We start from the raw sequence: 21,445 nt of genomic DNA, 5'->3' as shown, positions 1-21,445 counted from the left end.
GTTACTTTATGTTATTTTTAAAGATCAATTTTCAATGGATGTACATAGTATGTATATACTTTTTAGATTTATATGCAAAGAATTTATTTTAGATAGAAGAGAAATTTATTATCTCACCTTAAAAGTATTTAACCAAATCATTTTAAGGAATTTCTACATTTTTTTTTTTTCAATTTCTAAAAGTCAAAGAAGGGGGGGGGAGCGAAGGAATTACATTTGTTTCTGAACATAACTCAAAAGAAGAATGAGCTTGTTGTCTGAAATTTAATTCCTGATATTTAAAATAAAATTGTAGATTTGTATTTAGAGATTTAAATTATAGATTTGTATTTAGAGATTTAAATTATAGATTTGTCACAAAGATTGTAGTAGATCCATATCAAATAAATCTGAATGAAATTTATCAAAAATTGATTGTGTTTTGATTTATCTCTTCTTGTGCATGCTATTTCTTAAAAATAATATGGTATGTAATTTGAAAAAAATATGATTGCATAATTATATTTGATTTAAAATTTTTACAATAAAAAGCTAATTGTTCTAAGGAAAAATACCCAAAACATTAATATGATTTTTTTTTTTTTTTTTCATTATGTTGCAAAGCTAAACCCAAAAAATACAATATTGTGCTAATATATGAGAAAGTTGAGGGCAGGTCTCTCCTGCTTGTTCCATCATAATAATTCTAAAAATCTTATGTTTCATGTATTAACAAAAAAATTGGGAGCATATAATATGTGTGCTTTGTTGCTATAATAAGAATAAATTATTTCTTATTCCAAACAAACAATATAAAAACAATAAGCACATTAATTGTATTATTTTGTAACTTTGTAAATCAATAAACAAGAAAAATCATAAAATATTTAATGACGATTTTCTTGGTTTCATAAACTACATGTAGGGCTAAATTAAGCTCTATATGTCTTCTGTGCAATTAAAGCTTTTGAGCTATTCTGCCCTCATTTCAAAACAGGGATTAATGAGCGCTAAAATGCTCCTCAAACGAAATGTGCTTCTCGTTGAAGATATAACAATTATTGGTATGATGGCGCCGAGTTTAAGTTTTTCTAAGACGATAAATCGCCGAATGTGTCGACCTATTTAAAAAAAAATATCATTATATTAGTTTGGCAAGTTTTGATGGGTTTGGCTTGAATTTTTTCCGTCTTGTATAGGATCTGATATTCCATTCTCCTGTTTTATCTCTCCAAATGTGGGAAGATGCATATATATTCAAGATCTTCTACCGACATATTTAGAATTGTTCCGAGTCCCACAGTTTGAGAACCCCCAACCCCTCACTGGCATCATATTGTAAGCCAGGAGTCGTAATTAATTTTTTTCATATATTATTACCCACATTTGTCATCCGCCCGGTTCATTACAATTAGTCGTTTCTAAAAACAAATGATTAAATAATTTATGTAACTTGGTTTTGATAGCGTTATCAGAAATTGTTTTTAAGTTTTTAAAATTTTTACAGCCAAATAACTCATATTATTTTAGAAATATTGCACCTTTCTGTTCATTGTGCTGTGCAATCCCCTAATTTTCTGTTCTCTCCCCTTAATTTGAACTTCAGTTCGAAATTTAAGTGATTAAACTTATACAAAAACGTTTTTTTTTTTTAAACCAAACATGTTTTTAAATAGTCTGAATGTAGAATCGTTCATCATTGAAATCTTATTTGTAAGTATTTAAGGGGAAGTGGACTTTGAAATAAGCAAAAATGGACGAAAACGTGCAATTTTATTTTTATCGTTTCATCACCAAACTGTATGTTTATGTACCAAATGTATGTCAACTAAAATAGTGTTATAAAATGTATTTTTCAATAAAATAAATATTTGAAGTGCTAAGAGAAAAAAAATGTACATCATAATGATTTTTCTCAAAATGACATTCTGATTTGATTTAAATACCTTTGAAATGTTCCAGGTGTTTTAATTTTTAAAGAAATTAAATGAAATTGATAAAAAAAGATTTCGGCCAACCATTAAAAGAAAGTGGGGTCTGCATTTTATATTTCAATTTGTTTTAGCTCGTTAAAATTTAATTTTAGTTCAGAAAAACATAACATTCCTATGAAAATTCAGTAAGTGTGCATAAAAATATTTCTAAAAAATTAGTATTAAATTAAAATTACAAAATCATAAGTACTTTTGTTCCAAATAAATTTACATTGGTAATAAGAAAAAAGGATAGAAAAAAGTAAAAAGCTTGGAATATTTTGAAATTTTTAAAAATTATATATCTTTTAAATTTAAAAAAAAAATATTGTATTTTATTTTAAAATGTTTTTTTTAAAGAAATGTGACGTATTTATATTTTAATACATATACATAAAAAAAATTTATAATGTTCCAAAAGTATCTAATAGATTCCGCTGTCCCCTTAAAGTTTAATCACTTAAATACTTATGACTTAATCACATTATTCAATATCGCAGAGGATTATTCAATATTGTGATACAATATTAGAATGTGATACAATACACAGAAGATTATGTTTCTGATTCTACATAATATTTAACTCAATACATTAAGAAAGAATTTATTAAATATAGCTCATTGTACCATATATATATTTAAAATTCGTAATACAGCAGAATATTTGTCGATTCAAACTACATAAATTATAATTATTTACGTCATTTAAACCATTTTTCTTACTAGATGTGCATTCTTATTATAAATAGCTTAGATATTAGCTGTTGTGTCCCGATTTCAGTGGATTCCTGTATATATTAAATCATATTTGCTTTAAATAACACAGAATTATTGAATTAATAATATAAATGTTTCAAAAAGGACGCAGAAAACTTTTTCTTGTATTTATTTTTCCAGAAAATATCATGTTTCATATTTATTTCATATAATATAGACACGTGCTGAAAATTACATTTTTCGAGATATAGTTTACAATAAGAGTTAATAATCTTTTGATGTGAGCTTTTATTAGTGTGATGCCAATAAAAGCGATTTTTTTCTATGCTAGTGTAACATGCTCATGGAGGTTAATTTAATTTTTATTTTTTATGAAATAAAAATTTGGAAAATATATTACACACACACACATACTGTTTATATCAAGATCCTGAAATTTCGACAATTGTACTTTGCTAACCGGTGGTGTTTAGAAAGTTGAGCAGTTATTATTCTCCAGCGAATAATCTGAGTTCAACCTATTGCTAAATGTAAAATCTTTTCTTTTCATCGTTCCTCTCGCCCCTTTTACGACGCAATGAATGGCTCCTGACGCATGCGCAAAAGCGCGAAAGGTTTCTAAATATGAGAATAAAGAGCACACATTCATCTTTCTTATTAGTAGCGATTTGTTAGAACTTATGCGAATCTACAATCTGCTTATAAAGATTTGTGAAGTTGGTGGTAAATACACTTTCCATGAGAAACAAATTAAAAAATTATAAATTGCAGAATTTAGATATTAAATAAATAAAAAGGGAAATCGAAATTTGCGTAAAATTATTAGCAAGAATATCTCAAATTTGAAGAAACGCCTGCTTGCTACCTTAGCAGTTTTTATCAAGTTCCAAATCGTAAAATTGAATTTAAATTAAATAAATTCGGTAAGAAAAAAAACTGATAGTTAAACATAAAATATTTTAGACATTAAAAACAGAAAACAAATATGTATTTCTGAAAAAAAATTTCGTGAGTTGAAATTTAATGAGCTCTATGTCGCTATAAAAACACCGAAGTTGTGAACTTCATTGGTAAGTATATTAACTATATTTGAATGTAATTGCATTTTAAAAGATATATTTAACGCTTTTCTGGGTTATTATTGTAGATTCTATCGAATCCTCAGCATCCAGTTATCTTTTTACAATACTTTTTCGCGATATTAGAATTTTTTTTCATTTGTTAAAAATATGTAACATAAGTTTGCAGATGAGTGGAAAAATTGAGAATTTTATTTCCCGCTGGAGAGTTAATAATTGTTGTTGTTGTTCATGTTTATAGAACTTGTCATAGACAATCCAGTTAAATTCAGATAATCCGTAGAAAATTTCAGAATAAAGTAATATGGATTAATTTAAGATAAAAAATAGAAAATTTATTAGGATTTAAAGTAGACGAATCGATATTATTACATATATCCGTCGGTCTATAAAGGGTTAAATGGAAACAAACCGTTATTAGATACCTCAGAGACAGGCTTGCAAAAAATATCATGAAAAAAATTATAACAAAAATCTTCCCTTTGAGCAGGTTTAGTTTAATTTAGTTATATTAACGTCCCATTTTTAAAGCAAAACTAGGGATATTTTGGGATGGACCTTGTAATTTTGAAACGCTGTTTAGATGAGGATGATGACACCTGAGATGACACCCCCTCTCCCAATTTCCACACCATACGAGCGGCAGGACGTTTTGCGCCGATTGATTTAACGTATATCAGACCCGCTTACACGATGGTTCTTACGTGGAAGCCTTGTCAAGCATGCTTCTAGAGCGTTCAAAAATGTGCGGGCCCTGGGTACGCGCAGGGTGTCGTACGCAATGTGTTAACAAACACGCATAATCTAAACAAATCAATTGTTTCGTTTTCAGCTCCTGTGACAATCATGTCCAAGTGTCAAGTAAATTCCATCCACTGGTTCCGCAAGTGTCTCAGACTGCATGACAACCCAGCTCTCGTGGAAGCCGTAAAGAATGGCCAACAATTTTGGCCTATTTTTATTTTGGATCCTTGGTTTGTGAAAAACATGAGAGTTGGTCCCAACAGATGGAGATTTCTGGTCCAGTCTCTCCGTGATCTGGATGAATCTTTAAAACAGTTTAATTCAAGGTAAAGCAATGCACACTTTCTTTTTATGTTACTAACCGCCTTTGGCGACCAATTTGTTCGCTGGGAATATAGGGTGTGTTTATGCGTTATGCAAGGCGCTTGTTAAGCGAAGTTTCACTGTATGTATTAATTTTTTTAGATGCAGCTCAGCTTGCGTAATATTATTTTAAATGTTTATTACCGTAACTTATTTTAGATTATTTGTTATTCGTGGGAAACCAACCGAGGTCTTGCGAGATGCAGTGGGGAGATGGCACATAAAGTATCTGACATTCGAAAGCGACACAGAGCCTTACGCAAGAGCCAGGGACGAGGAAGTAGAGAATCTCATGAAGGCCTTGGATGTCGAAGTTATTAAATGTTGCACGAACACGTTATATGATCCCGAAAGGTGAGTAAAACTTCAAAAATCAAAGGGACCAAGCTAATGTAATAATTATTTATGAATTAAATGCAAATATTGAATCTTTATGTTTGATCCATTCGTATTTAAAGATTTTAATCCCTTTTACACTCTTGTAAAAGGGATTGTAAGTATTGTAATTGTAAAAAAAAAAAGTACTGTAAAGTACTTGTGTAAAATATTGTAATTGTCAAAAAAATTCGAAATCGGGTTTTGACGAATCCCACCTTTTAGATTCTTGAGTTTAAAAAACATATTATTGGAAAATGTCTATCTGTCTGTGACAAAGATAATTAATAAATGATTTGAGCTAAATGGCCGAAATTTGGTATACGATTTTTAGATTTTTTTTTTATCAAATTTTGAACAAAATATTCAGAGGAAGTTTGTGTGTCCAGCTGTGATGATAGCTTAACACGATGACTACTAAATGAAAAGAGCTTGATGGATAAAATTTGGTACACAGATTTAACATCCATTGTATAGCCACCAATCAAATTTTGAACCAAATCAAAGCTTTAAATGTTTTTATTAAATAATTTATTCATTTGTCAAAATGCTCATTTGCGAAACAGAACTCCACACTTATAAATATATTTCCTAATTGTAACACACCTAATCCTAACACTTATAAATATATTTCCTAATTGTAACACACCTAATCCTAACACTTATAAATATGTTTCCTAATTCATTGTCTAAAGTTGTTGGTCTTGATCAGGAAAATTCGAAATTACCAGATCTGAATTAGAAAACCAACTTTGGCATTTGAGAACGACTGGTGCGTTTGGATAAATACTACAAATGTTTTTTGTAGCAATCGTTGCTTTACTAGCACCGTGAAACTCAAAAGGCATACACAGGAAATGTACCTCTTCTTGTATAAAAGGAAATGTACAAAAGGCATAAAAGGAAATGTACCTCTTCTTGTATTTGGCTGACAATTTCAACATAAACTGGAAAAAAAATTAATTAATAACGAGTAAACAGTCACTCTAACAAAATGTCTTTGCACGACTTTAAAGGACACAATGAACTGATCAATGCCTAACTAATATCGACATGAATGGAAATGACATTACTTTCCGGTCCCTCTAATATATTGCTACATTAAAGATTTTTTTGCATAAAAATAATTTATTAAAAATTAATTATTTTGTTAATTTTAAAGAAATGCTTAGTAAATACAAAATTGTGTAAACAGTGCTGAAAATATTTAAATTTCTTTTTCAGAATAATTGCTGTTAACGGAAAAGTTCCTTTGACATATCAAGCCTTTGTAAATTCTGCAGATAAAATTGGTTTGCCATCGAAGCCCGTTCCGTCTGTTGACCTACTTAAAGATCTTGTTAAAGAACAAGGTAATATTCTTTTCTTATAAAATTATATTTCAGTTATACAGGTTAGACATCTATTTTATGGATTTGACATTCCATTTGATTAGATGCAGTTCGTATAGGTAATTCTTCTAGGTCAGATGGTCTATATATCTATATATGATCTATTTTTTTATACGAGGTGTCTACTCTGTCCTTGGCCAGTAGCTATTTTCCAAACGATTTGAGATAGACATGCACGTCCAGCAGGAACAATTATTTAAATGATGTAAAGAATTGTGTTTTTTTAGTCAATGAATATATTGCTGAAGAAAATTACAAAGCATGATTCTTATGTAATTTTACAGTTCTATCATTCATCTAATACATAAAAATGGATTTTTGTTTGTTCGTATTTTATGCGCTGCCGTACCGTTCATCCGATAGCGATAAAACTTTGCCAACTTACAGCTTTCAACCTAGAAAATCCATGTTTTTCACATGGCCATTTATATGCTGGGTGCTACGAGTCAGGCAGCCAAGAAATTTGTTTTTGTTAAAAATGACAAAAAAAAAAAAAAATGATTCTATAGTTGAATAATACAGCCCCCCCCCCCCAATATATATATATATATTATTTCTACTTCTCCTTAATTCAATTTCAATGAATGCATTTGTTGTCGACAAGAAAATAAATATCATTCTTTCTATCATTCCTAATTAAACAAGATAGCTTTTCGAATTTCAAACGATATTTCCAAAATTATTTCTTCTTGGGCAATAACATGTCGGGTACCAGCTAGTAATTTAATAAAATATTCTTGATTTACTTTAAATTAACAAAAAAAAAAAGCAGTTTAAAACTACAATCGTTTTATTAAAACTGACTAAGAAAGCTTTTATATTATCTTATCAGACGGTTTTATGACTACCTCTTGGAGGAAGATTCACGAATGAAAGACCAGTACTTCTTCGATTTGTCCGTTAATTGACAAATAAGTAAATTGGGAATAAAATTCCAAAAAAAGAAAATTTAAATCTTCATAATACAGTTAAGTTTTGTTCGCTGAAATCATTGTTTGTTTAATATGTTACTTTGTCAAGAACATTTTACTAAATATGGCAGATAGAACAGAAGGATTGTGTGATTTTGGAATTTTTTTTCAATATCACATTCTTTCATTCCAGCATTATAAAATATATTTCTTTACATCATTTAGAGTATTTTTCTCACTAGAAAGTGGAAAGTCACTAGAAAAAAAATTGCAGTGTTGTAGATTGGCGGCCATGATTTCTTTGACATGATTTTTTTCGTCCTCTCATCAGAACTGTTTAACTAAGAAGTAAGATACATGCTTCAATATCTTGATATTATGATGCTTCCGTAAACTGTGCACCTCCTCTCCCTCCTAATTGCTAAGCCTCTGGGAAGCAACACTTATCTCTAATGGTTTGAAAAATGGTTATATATATATATATATATATATATATATATATATATATATATATATATATATATATATATATATAACCATATATATATATATATATATATATATATATATATATAACCATATATATATATATATATATATATATATATATATAACCATATATATATATATATATATATATATATATATATATATATATAGTAACCAATCTAAAGTAAGAAATAGTTTGAAAACGAAACAAAACAGTTTCGAAATCGCAACTAAAAATTATTACCTATTCAAACTAAAACTAAAAAAGGAAAAGGAAAAAAACCTTCATAGTATTTAGAGAGCGCAACTGCAGCTACTTCTAAAACACAGATGAATTGATACAAAAGTATTAAAATCAAATTAATAGAAAAAAGCAAAAAAACCAAATAAAAATTAAACCAAAAAAATATGAAAAAGAATCCAGCCTGAAGACTTTTTCAAGGGTCACCCTCAGGCGGGCATTCAAAGAAAGGGAATTTTTCTGTGAAGGAAATGCAGACATTAGTCTAATAATGATTCCTCGTGACCCGAAAATCCTCTGAAATTAAGCCCAAGAGATATACCATTTTAACAGAAAGGAAAATACAAAACAACAAATTAGAAGAAAATAACCACTACTAAGTAAAAATACAATAACAAAAATAACAATAAAAACAAAAATACCATAAAATAACACTAAAGGAAAAACGAAAAGGCAAGGACATACCATCAGTAGTCAAGAAAATTTTAAGCTATTGATTGTGATTCCCGCTTTTTAAAAACACTAACGATAAAAAAGCTAACGGTAAATTAGGTAAAAAATTGTAGGCTCTCAGCGCCATCTATTGAGTAATCTAATATGCAAGGAAAGTTCTATTTTTATTTAAGTTATTATTCTACTTTTATTTTACATGATTGAATCATGATATATATATAGCCATGATTGAAGTGGAAACATTATCTATCGATTTATAAAACGCTAACGTGGCATAGAAATCACTCATAGTAATTATTTTTGAATGGCAACAGTCAAATGTAAATAAATTTCTAGCTGAATGTTTCAGATTGCTTCAATGAACGTTTTGACAGCTGCACTTAAATCAACACCTTGCGAATTAATTGCGCTGTAAAGTGTTATTAGAAATGCTCTGTAGCCGGTCCATCATATCGCAAAAAAAGTTCCATTCACTCCGAGGAAAGAGGATGTAAAAGAAATTAAAAAATAGCCGTCAAGCAGAAAGATAATCGAACGCGGAAATAGGCTTAACCATCGCCAAATGGTTAATCGCTGTGACTTATCTATAAAAATTGATGACCTTGTCTTCTAAAAGTATTATTTAACAAAAATGGGGTTTTTTTTTTGCATTATTTTTTATTACCGAAATTTATATTCTTAATTATAGTATTCATTTCGTCTCCGCACATTTTTCTTTATTTTAACTTAAAAAATTTAATTTGATACACAAACTATAGCGATATTTGTAATGTTAAGCGGAAATTCAAAATCATCCGACAAATATTCACTTGCTTGCTTTGTTGGTTAAAATAAAAAATCTTTATTTTCACCATAATTCCGAAGCAGGATTTTCACTTCACTTTTTATTTCACAATATATATATATATATATATATATATATATATATATATATATATATATATATATATATATATATATATATACTTTTCAATGTGCATGTGTAGTAATTTGAATAGACTGATAAAATTAAATTCAAATGTTTCTGTCTTACGGCATAAGAAAATTTTTAAAAATGCATTCTATATTAATAATGTAACTCTCAAAAAGTCAATAATCTGGATGAGCAAGTTATCGCCATGTATAAATACAATTTCATTTTTGTTTGTAGGTCGAAATACACCCGTCGATGATGACTATGACGTAAAATATAGCGTACCCACATTAAAGGAAGTGAACGTTAATGAATCGGAACTGAACCCTTGTTTATACCCCGGTGGAGAAACTGAGGCACTGGCACGCCTTGAGCGAGTCACTCTCAATGAGGTGAGCATTCAGCAATTCAGAATGAATAGATTCGACTATTGACACAAATATATTAAACCATTGCTATATTTAGGTTACTAGTAATTAGATTTGTATCATTTTTTATTTGTTTATTACTACTCTAATGAGTGCATCCCCATTTTTTAGATATGGATTCCAAATTTGTGTTTAGTTTCGTTAGACTCTCTTCCCGTTTAGAAAGTCCCTCGGGGGGGGGCACCTCGTAATTGAGATGAGAAGTTTCGGTATGGTGGTTCGTTCACACCACCTTTGAGGATATACGAAAAGGTGCGAGTGCCTACCTCCCATCGATGACGGAACATACTTCCTTAAGGAAGGGTTGCACCGTGGCCGGTGATTGTCCTTGAGACTTGACCACAGTTCCCGCCAGTATTGCTGTCGCGACGAAACGGTCATTCAAATTTTTTCCACATGTCTTCGGGCGGGTCGGAGTAGTTAGCCTATGATTCCCGTTTAGAAAAAACTATGCGATCGCTGAGTGGTTATCTTGGGATGGAATGCGTGGTATTGAATTGAGCCCAGATTGTAAAGACGATACCATTAAGTCGGCCTCGTTTTAAGCAGACATATACCTTACAAACATGAGAACACTCTATCCATAACGGCCTCCCACCTGTTGGGGAGGGAGAGGACCCTGAAACATGGAGATGAGAAATTTTCTGGTTTGGTGACTGATTCCCGCCATCCTGGTGGATACAGAAGTGTTATGGGGTCAGCCGTTGACGGAGTATACCTTCTGCGGTAGTAGTTGTTATAAAAGCATGTCAAATGTCATTGACTAACTTAGTTTTCTGATAAATTGTATGCGGACGCCAGTAAATAATTTACTGTACTTCATGTTCTAAGAAAACAGTTTTAAATAAAACTCATCCAGAGTTTAGGTATATACAAATATTTACAGGCTTAAATGCCTAAAATTTAACAGTCACAGGAAAAAGAATTCTATAAGAACTTACAACGAACAATTCCTTTTTGTGCCGAGATTACATCTGAAAGTAAACATAATGACATCAGAAGAGAAGCGATGTTGCTAAAAAAGGAATTTATAAAGATGAATTACTTTTTTAAAAAAGATAATAACGTAGAGACTTAACTTCAAATTATATAAATGTAAGGCAGCCTTGGCGATGTCTACTCTACTTTAACAGTTGTACCAGGGCAGTTAATGACCTTTACCACTCAACCTTAGTTCCCGTTTAAATTGCGTTCCGACAGCCTGTGGCCTTTACCGATATAGTCGTAAATATGCCAACTGGCCCATTGTTGGACCATCCTCGTCTATGAACGTCAGTCCGAAACGTTTCACAAAATGTTGGTAGATGAGCAGGCATCAAAGAACCTCGTAAAACCATAAGATAGGTTAAACAGGGCAAAATGCGTCGATCTCAAGGCGCGTACAGGTCGTTGTAACGCGGCTTATGCTGTCTCTACATCTAGTCATTCAGATTTTTCTATGAGCCTTCAGGCGATTCGAAACAGCTGCCTATGGTTATCCATAGCAGCAAATCCGACACAATAGGTTATACGCATAGCAAATCTTCTTTGGAATGAGATTCGAACCTGAGATCCACCGACCTCTAAACCATGGTTCTTCGACTAGATCGCTATTTTTTTGTTTTGATTTCAAACGAATTTAAATCAACGGGAATGATCTCGAAACTTCTCACATACTCCCTTATAAAAGTGTTTGCCATCCACACACACACACATAAACAATTATGGACCTTGTGAAAGATCATGAACGTTTTGCAATTCTTAGTATAGTGGAGGAAACTGAGTATTTTAATTTTGCACGCCGTTTCATCGGTCGATTAAAATCAAAATTGAATGGACTGCGATTTCAGGAACAAGATTACTTAACGAAGTTCATCAGTCTAAGTCGTTACATTTTTGAAGTGATCGCATTTACATGCTTTCAAATGCATAAATCCGTAAATGGAAAATCAAATGACGGATTTGGTTCAAAATTTGATAGGGTTCTATATTTTAAATACTAAAACTGTGCATTAAATTTTTAATTATTTTTGAATTATTAGATAGATATATTCCAAATGTGATATTCCAAATATGATTCCAATGCGCAGATAGATATATTCCAAAAATGTGTTTTTCCGACCTTGTTGAGTTTGGCTCAAAATATGACTAGTATAGTTCGTCAACGGATTCTGAGAAGACCACTTTTCGACGACCCCATCTCATTAAGGGGTCAGATGCGGAACGATATGCGCGTTTCCGGTATAATTATCTGTAATGTTTACGCCTCAGAAAACCGCGAGTCTTCATTGTTAAATGTAAATCTCCTTCTTTCATCTTTCCTCTCACCCCTATTTTGACGAGGAGCGGTTTTAAAAGCGCGGAGGGTTTTACAATCCATTGCTGAACTTTATAATTCGTAAATCTGTGTACAAAATGTTATTCATCTAGCTCTCTTCGTTTTGTAGTTATCGTATTAACTTATATTTAAACAGTCCAACAGCCAGATCTCCTAAGAATGTATTTTACTCAAAATTTGATGGAAATCTATAAATTTACTATAAAGATCACATGCCAAATTTCATTCATCTAGTTGAAAGCGTTTTTTCATCATTGTCGCAGAACAGGCAGGCATAATGCCAAAAGTGTGTTTTTCTAACTCAAAGAGATCTAAAACGTGGAGATTCTGCAAAATTTCGTTCGAATTTCTTTGACGTTTACAATATTTTCTCTATACTTCATATACAAGAAAGTTAAAAACAATAATGAAAGAAAAACTGTTCAATTCTTAGTTGTCCGAGTAAATCAAAAAGCAATGGGTTGTTGGTTCACATTCTCAATTCACGGCTTCAGAAATTAGAAAAAGAAGAGGGGGATGGCGACCGAGGTCTGCTGAGTCTGTTTAATGTTATACTGATAAAAATTTTGAAGCAAACATATAAAACTCCATCAATCTGGCGAATTCTATTTCTGAAATATCATTACGCATACTTGCAGAAAGACAAATATAATTCTAAAAACGGTTTTCAGTCTTCTAGTTGTGACCTGGTGGTAAGGTCTTGGCTTCGAAACCGGTGAGTTTCAGGTTTCAGATCCACTTCCACCGAAGAACCATCATGTAAGCTGGTCTGGTGCATGTTAAATCCAAATGTCCTCCCGCTGGTTTGGTATGGAAGTGTGGAGAGGGGGAGTGCCAGCTCAGGTGTCGTTCTCATCATTTGACCGCGGTTAAACATTACGCGGTCCTTCCCGAAATAGCCCTAGTGTTGCTTTAAAACGGGACGTTAATAAAACTAAACTAAACCAATAAGTCTTCTAGTTAGAGATCTACGCATACGAAGAGGAGATCGAATTCTTTGACGATAATAATAATTTTTCTCCTTATATGAGAAAGTAAAAAATGAATCTAAATATTTTCATTACTAATAGGAAATGTCTGTCGTTCCAACATTTCTATAAGTAATTTAAAAGTGCGAAGTCATTCTTGTGTGAATTACCAAGTTTGAATAATTTTCCATGGACTAACATTAAGGAGGACTTAACAAAACTAAAAGCTGTTAATATTTCCCGGTCAGAGATTAAAAAGAGAGAGATTCATTGTGCAGAACATATTTAAGGGTTTGCATGTAGCTGCGAATTTAGAAATTGTTTTTATAAAATATTATATGCAATAAATTTATTATATGTATTTTCAGGAATATATTTGCAAATTTGAAAAACCAAATACTTCTCCAAATGCTCTCAAACCCAGTACTACTGTGCTAAGTCCGTACTTGAAATTCGGATGTTTATCTGCACGGACATTTTATTACAAGATAAGAGATATTTATCTGAAAAGCAAAGTGAGTATGCAGTTTTTTTCCCCTATTTTCTAAATATCTAAAATTTATTTTTGAATTTGTTTATGAGGTAATGGCAAACACAATATAACTGTTTATAAATCACTACAAACGATCTCGTCAAAGATAACATATGCATGTTGGAGAGATATATCGGATGCTTACTAAATTCTGTTATAAATATGGAGTCATTTTATCTTATAGATATAAAATAGGAAATGACAAATGTATCAATATGATGAACATCAAAAATAAATAGTTGCGCTAAAATATTTATTTGAATCAACCGCTGCGTTGTCGCTATCTTATCTCTTCCGCCTTTGTACGATTGCGCATGAATTATATTAAGACCTAATATTTTCCGTTTCTATGATATGGACGCTTTGGCACTTTTAACGCTACCGGCGAGATATCTCGGCTTTCAGATACTTCCAATTACAGGTTTTTGTGGGCTAAAATTTGTCTCTTATGCCAGTTAGAAAAAAGTAAAGGTATTCTTCAAATATTATTAGAAAGTTCAACCTATGTAAACTGACATAAGAGACAAATTTTAGCCTACAGAAACCTGTAATTGGAAGTATTTGAAAGACGAGATATCTCGTCGGTAGCTTGGAAAGTGTTAAGAAATTCCGAATTTCCACGCTTTTTCTTCTAGCCCTTTGGACTCAGAATACCTAAGATGCTTATCTCCTCCTCAACTTTCAAAACCACCTGTTCTTTATTGATTTTAATAGGTATGCGATTATATTTTAGAGGAATTGTTTGGAAAACGCTCTAAAATAGCTTTATTTTTTAATGTTTGCATAAAAAAAGATTGGCAAAGCATCTATGAAATCAAAATATACAATTTAAGTGACTAAAGTTTTTTTAAAAAATATTAAATATTTTTTGTTAAAAAAGAGGTATAAGGCGAAAATTTTTGAGTTTAGAGATTTATCAAAGGATTTGGTTAAAATTTTGCAGATAGCTTAAGAAATACACTACTTAGTTCCCGAAATTTAAAAAAAAAAATTCTGCATTTCTATTTACACTAAATATTGGGAATCGGCTGACAACTAACATGAAATTTTCAATTTTTTTCACATTGTGAGTCATTGAAACGATTACAGAATATTTCTGAATGAGCAGATTGTTTATTCTCCGATGTATAAAGTTGTGATTATCATCTGATCCTTTATTGTAATCTTAAACTTTTTTTCCAAGACTTAATTTTATATAGAGGCGAAATTTCTCGGTCCGTTTAACCAATATTTGAACGCAAAAGCTTTTATTTCATCATATGTCTTTGTAATTGGATTGAAAACGAGTCGCTTTAAGTGACTAGCTGGTTTACCGAGAGTATTGTTATATCTGATTGCGGATAATTTTCCCTCTTTTATTACTCCATCTTCATGATTCTGTCAAATTAACTGATATTAAAGCCGTGTTATTTTAATTGTCTTAGTTAGACTTTATTTATCGTATTCATTAATCTTTTTTATTGAAACAATCCTATAATGGCGCTATTAAAACATTAATAATCAGTTTATCTTCAATTTTTTAATTTGTCTTTTAATAAATTACACAGATTTTAAAGAGAATCTCTCCTTTTTAGCTTTCAACAATGAAAGAAGATCACGCTATTCAGTATTGGAGGAAACTATGAAAATGTTTTTAATTTCAGGGCAATAATGTAATTTATTGTTAGAAATCGCCAAAAGAATTTAAAAATTTTGCAAAAAAATCTATTAAATTGTTATTCATTTGGTATCATTAAAAACTATTAAATTTTGTATCATTAAAAAGAACAATTTTTTAAAAAAATTTTGAAGTGATATAAAATTTATTAATGCAATAATACTTTCGAAAGTTATCGCGGGAAGATGCCGAAATTCAACTTAATTCTAAATTAATTAAACTTCTAATTAAAATGTGTAAAAAATCGCTCCGAATTGCATGTTTCCCCTCTCCAAGATATACATGTGACGAATTTCATATGCTAATCAAACGGTCTGGTCTGTAGAGGGCCAATACATCTTTATTATTAGCATCTTCATATTATTTCAGTGTCACAGTATAGAGAATACTCAATGTAATTTGATTCCATTTTTTTAACAGAAAGGCTACTCCAAACCTCCCGTTTCACTTCATGGGCAATTGTTTTGGCGAGAATTTTTCTATACAGCTGGTTTTGCTACGCCGAATTTCGATCAAATGGTTGGAAATCCAGTCTGCAAGCAGATACCTTGGATCGATAATGATTCATTTCTTCAGTCATGGGCTCATGTAATTTCTTGGTCGTCTTTTCTCTTTTTCTTTTGTAACTAAGTCTATGCTTTCAGTATTTCTTTTAATCCTATGTGTGTTTGTAATTGCCCTTTTACTAAAAGGGCAATGACTAAAATTAAACTTACTAATATTTAGTCTCTTATCTTATCTTGTATTGATTCTTTTAGGGCCAAACGGGTTATCCATTCATTGATGCCATTATGACGCAATTAAGAAGAGAAGGTTGGGTTCATCATTTGGCTCGGCATGCTGTTGCTTGCTTTTTAACACGAGGAGACTTGTGGGTCTCTTGGGAACGTGGGATGAAGGTAATTAAGTGTTCCCTTTTACTCAAAGAGCGCAGGACTTTAAAAGCAATTCCGCATTTCATAATTATTTTTAAAAACTAGACAACTTTGGCGACCCCCCTGTCAGCCAAAATTATTGAATTTTCAGTCTGTTAACACTAGAAATCAAGGGAAAACTTTTAATTACTTTTCTTTAAGAAAATTATTGCCGTAATTTATTAGAATATTTTAATAAATTTTTACTTACATTTATAAGACATAGAATCGCAAATCTTATCTTTTTCTTTTTTTAGTTTCGGAGGATTGTATATAGTATATTTACTTTTACTGAAGGGGTCCTTTTGACTATTCGAATAAATATTATTGAGAGTACATGCATTTATATTTAAATATGCAACTGCTTCATAGGGATGCACATAGATATAGGTATAAATATAAAAATAAGTATGTGTTTGTAAAATGTGCGTATATAAGAAGCAAGAAGACGAAGCCGAAAGACAGTCAGATAGAAGCTATTATAGGATGTTAGTAAGAAGACGTGTGAGTCAATGTTTTGATAGAAGAATAGATGATCTTGAAGACCTAGATTAGAAAATAAACACTTTTTTTAGTAAATAAAAACAGAGAAATTCTCTTTTCATCACACCACTATACAACAAATATATTGAAAATATAAAAGTTTTTTCTACTTTAACTTCATAATAGATAAGTCAATTTATATTTTTTCTAATTAAATACCGAAAGGGGTCAAAGTGACCCCTTTGGTAGAAATAAGTATATACCAATTCATGGTATACCTAGTGATAAACTGTCAATACGGAATGCAATTTTTTAGTTTCATTTTGTTATTTGACAAGAATAAAAAGCATGAACTTAATCGAATCAGTAATTACTGAAAAAAATTACTGTGTGGATAAACTAAGTACTGTATATACTACAAAATAAAAGCGAAAATGCAAATCTTACTTTGGAATTAATGTCAAAGAAAACAATTACTATATTTTAATTTTAACATTAGTAAAAGCACGCCACTGTGTATTTTGATAAAAGAGTTTGAATTTCATCGCAGCATTACAGATTGTTTATTAAATTAAATTTAAAAAAAATGTCATGAAAAATAAAGAAAAAAATTGTATTGAAATGTAATCTATACTTATAATAAAGCTCAATGTGTGTGTGTGTGTGTGTGTGTGTGTTGGCGCTCTACAGGTCAGGTCATTTGACATACAGCTATCAAATTTGGTACATGTATACCTTGGAGGTTGATAATGTGCACCTGGGGTTTCTTTTTTCGAATTTTTAATTAGAATTTTAATTATTAATTCAAAACTAACTTTCCCGCCAAAAAAATCTTCCATTTTCCCCACCGCCAACTTTCCCGCCAAAAAAATCTTCCATTATCCCCAGCGCCAAACGAGAAAGGCTTCCGTTTTTTTTTCTCCCAACAGTAATGAGGCTAGGGTTAAAATTTTTCGGCGGATTATTTCAATCGGTTCTGTTTATTTTCTTAATGTTTGATGCATTTAAAATTAAACATTGTTAATGAATCAATCTTTCAGATTCATTCTGAAGTACTTTTGAATTAAAATAAAACAGAATAAAGGAAATTAAAAATTTCTAATCCGCATAGCGTTACCCCAACTGGCGTAGAAAAAATCACGTATTTGCGTTACGTAACCGGCGAATAAAATTCACGCATGCGCATTCTGTTCTGATTGTTGCCATGACAACGTTATCAATGGATGATTTAAATTATTTTTGGGTTAGTTGCATGCTTTTGTAAGTAAATTGTATTTATGTTAGTTATATATTTTTTGTATATACTTATAGTTTTAAGTACATCGTTTTTTAAGTAGTTTTTTTAAAACCTGTTTTCAACCGTTTATTTTAAACGATTCGTTTTATTTTCTTAGTGTTTGATGCATTTAAAATGAAACATTGTTAATGAATCGATCTGCTCATAATGAATCTAAGAAAATTTTGTTGACCAACTCTTGAGATATTACATAAATTAAAAAAGATATTCTTTAGTGCCCATAAAGTTTAAACGCTGAGTGACTCTATTTTCAGTAATCAGATTATAAAAAAATGCTTTGTTTCAGTAAAAAATATTATTATATTAATTGAAGATAAATTCTTTCCACTTTAATTTAAAGCATAAATTCTACGGGTGCTAACAGAAAATGAGAGAGATACATATGACTGAAGTCATATGTATCTCTTATGTCATATGTATGTAGTCATTATGACTGAAGGCCTTTATAATATTATGAATGAATTATATGATAATCAAAATTTGAAGTTTTAAAATATTTTGATGAAGAAGCTATTAGAAATTGCATAAAATATTTAATTATTAAAATTTTAACGAACATTAAGATTGGCGAACCGGCTGGTCGCCAAAGGCGGCTAGTTAGTATAAATAAAATAGTAACTTTTTGAGTTTTAAGGTAATGCAAAAATAATTTATGTGAGATAATAGTTTGGGAAGATATAACCATCAATCTCTATAGGTAAGTCATAACGATTGTGCATTTGGAAATGATTAAACCTATTTTTGCTCTGTATTAATCTATCTGACACTTATTTCTTGACTTTTTTTCTCTGATTGAATGAAGCGTTTATTGAACATTTCTAGTAATATTTGCAGCTCCATTAATTTGCGAAGTATTTATTTAAGTGCAACTGTAAAATCGTTCCATGAAACAGTCTGAACAGTTCGCATTGCACTTTGTTTACATTTGAATGTTGCCATTCGACATTAAGTTAAAAAATGAATTTTTGTGCCACGAAAGTTAGCATTTTATATATATAGATTATGATGGAATTTCTAAATTCCGTGACATTTGCTTGCAGAGGCTGCTGTTTAGTCAGAAATGTGCAAAAACTTTTAGATTTGAATGTAACCTAAACCTTTATGCCCGGTTTATACTCGGCCAGTAGGCAGCGCATGCGCAGAAAGGAACTGATTTATGTTTGCCACAATTTCATAAGATAGATTCAGGCACTCCATTCATTCTTTTATAAATTATCCTGAGTTTTTCTTTTTCATTGCGCATTGTATTAAAATGATGGATATTTACACAAAGAAACATGGCAAAATAAAAAAATAAATAAATAAAAAGTCAAAATAGCTAAATTTTGAAAACTATGCGGGGGGGGACCCTCGCATCAGAAAAAACAGAGTAAAAAATGACGAAATTAATCTATGATAAGTGAACAATTTTTTCACGACAAAAATCACGCCGAATTCTACAAACGCATGCGCAGTAAGAAAACAATAAAATACAGGAGCATGTTGTTGTCCCGTCGGGACAATTACTTGCCATCGACCGAACAGCATTTTTTAGCCTTTCTACGCGGGCGCTGCCTACTGACTGTCTTATAACTGGTCGAGTGTAAATCTGTTATTACATTCATTGTCAGATGATAATTTTTCAACATTTCCATATTGTTTATATATTAAAAATAAAACGAAAAATTTAAGAATCAGTTCTCCAACAATTGGTTTGATTTCTGTAATTTTTATTTCATATGAAATTTGATTACCCCCCGCCCCTAGACATGACATCAGTGATCACATATTCTCTGTCTAATCCTCATTTTCGAGAAAAACACAGTATCAAAATATAGTCTTCGTAGGAAAAATGGTAAAGTGCCCCCAATTACTGTACCATTTCGTTCATTTTTTTTTATTTCATATGAAAGCACTTGACGATTAGATATATCATTAATGGCCACCTGTTCTTCTCGTACCCCTTTTTTCTAAATATATCCGAAATAAATTAAAATGCAGACTCCAAAAAAATTGATCGATTTCGCTAATTTTCCTACTTTGTGTAGTACTTTCATTTGATGTGATAAAAGGCAGTTCATAAGTTGATTGGCATTTATTATATATTAATGCTATTAATATTGTTATGAATTCGAGGTTCTTTCGATTTGTTAGTCGGTGAAAAAACACAATCAACAGGCCTCAGTAACAAACGATGACTTTTATTAACACGAAGACAAGAATGCGCAGACAACAAATGCACAGCTGAGACGTATTCAAGCAACATCAGCACACTACAATAAACAGTAGCCCACAAGTAGTAATCGGTAGCTAATAACAATCATAGCACACAAAGCGGCCAGATAGAATTCAGCAGTAGGAAGTAATCTTCGTAGCTACTCTCAACGGTCTCTTCAAACGCCTGAAAATCTCCACTGTCTCCTCGCTTTAGCTATATCGAACTGTCAACTCACTACTACACAACACACAATTTCCTGCTAAGTAATAAGTAAGGCAAAGACTAGCAGTTTGTCACAACCGGCTTCAAGAAGTGGACGCATGAATATTTTTACGGAACTTCCACTACTTACAAGTCTGTAAAGTCAATGGGCTCGTTTGTAGAGAGTGTATGGTGTGAAACAATCAATAGGCCTCAATGGCAAATGACGACGTTTATTAAACACAAAGACACGAATAAATAGATGACAAATACTCAGCCGAGACGTACACAAGCAATACACAGCAGCACGCTTAGTACAAACAAAGCCCACAATCAGTAGCTAACAACAGTCATAGCACACAAAGCGGCCAAATAGAACTCAGCAGGAGGAGGGAATCTAAGTAACCAGTCTCTGCGATTCCCCACTGTCTCCTCGTTTTAGGTATATCCAACTGCCGATTCACTACTACACGATTGGCTACTCCTCACACGACTCGATGTTGCTTCTATAATAAACTCCAGGACTCGGCACACAGGTTAATTCAGCAATCGCTTAAGGTCCACTCAACACCTGCGTTTCGCTGGACTAATCGAACTAATTCACTGTTGACACGCTATGCGACTCTTAAACCTTCTGGCGACTCTTTCCACAATTGCCTTCAGCTTAGATTGCCGGCCCTTTATAGTTCCCGGAACCGGGCAGAGAAGGTTCTGGAACAATCAAGCATATATCAGTTCTTAAAGGCTCTATCGCCAAAATTCTGGAAGATTCCAGTATTATCTATTTTTTCGCCAAGTCACCAAATGGTCGCCAATTTTATCA

At 31.5% G+C, this 21,445-nt stretch overlaps 1 protein-coding gene across 2 annotated transcripts in view; it reads left to right on the top strand.

Moving 5' to 3' along the window:
- The window catches only part of LOC129957086 (cryptochrome-1-like), a 31,049-nt gene that overhangs the window by 4,522 nt on the left and 5,082 nt on the right, over window positions 1-21,445 (top strand). The window contains exons 2-8 of one of the 2 annotated variants that reach the window (XM_056069229.1): window positions 4,581-4,818; window positions 5,015-5,209; window positions 6,455-6,582; window positions 9,866-10,020; window positions 13,710-13,856; window positions 15,951-16,118; window positions 16,289-16,429. In XM_056069229.1, coding sequence (XP_055925204.1) covers window positions 4,581-4,818; window positions 5,015-5,209; window positions 6,455-6,582; window positions 9,866-10,020; window positions 13,710-13,856; window positions 15,951-16,118; window positions 16,289-16,429 — 1,172 coding nt within the window. The remainder of the gene's footprint in view (window positions 1-4,580; window positions 4,819-5,014; window positions 5,210-6,454; window positions 6,583-9,865; window positions 10,021-13,709; window positions 13,857-15,950; window positions 16,119-16,288; window positions 16,430-21,445) is intronic. The other variant, XM_056069230.1, reaches the window with a different exon arrangement.

This window comes from Argiope bruennichi, chromosome 11, assembly GCF_947563725.1.
Source record: "Argiope bruennichi chromosome 11, qqArgBrue1.1, whole genome shotgun sequence".
Taxonomy (NCBI): Eukaryota; Metazoa; Arthropoda; class Arachnida; order Araneae; family Araneidae; genus Argiope; species Argiope bruennichi.
This window is presented reverse-complemented; position numbering and strand designations above follow the sequence as displayed.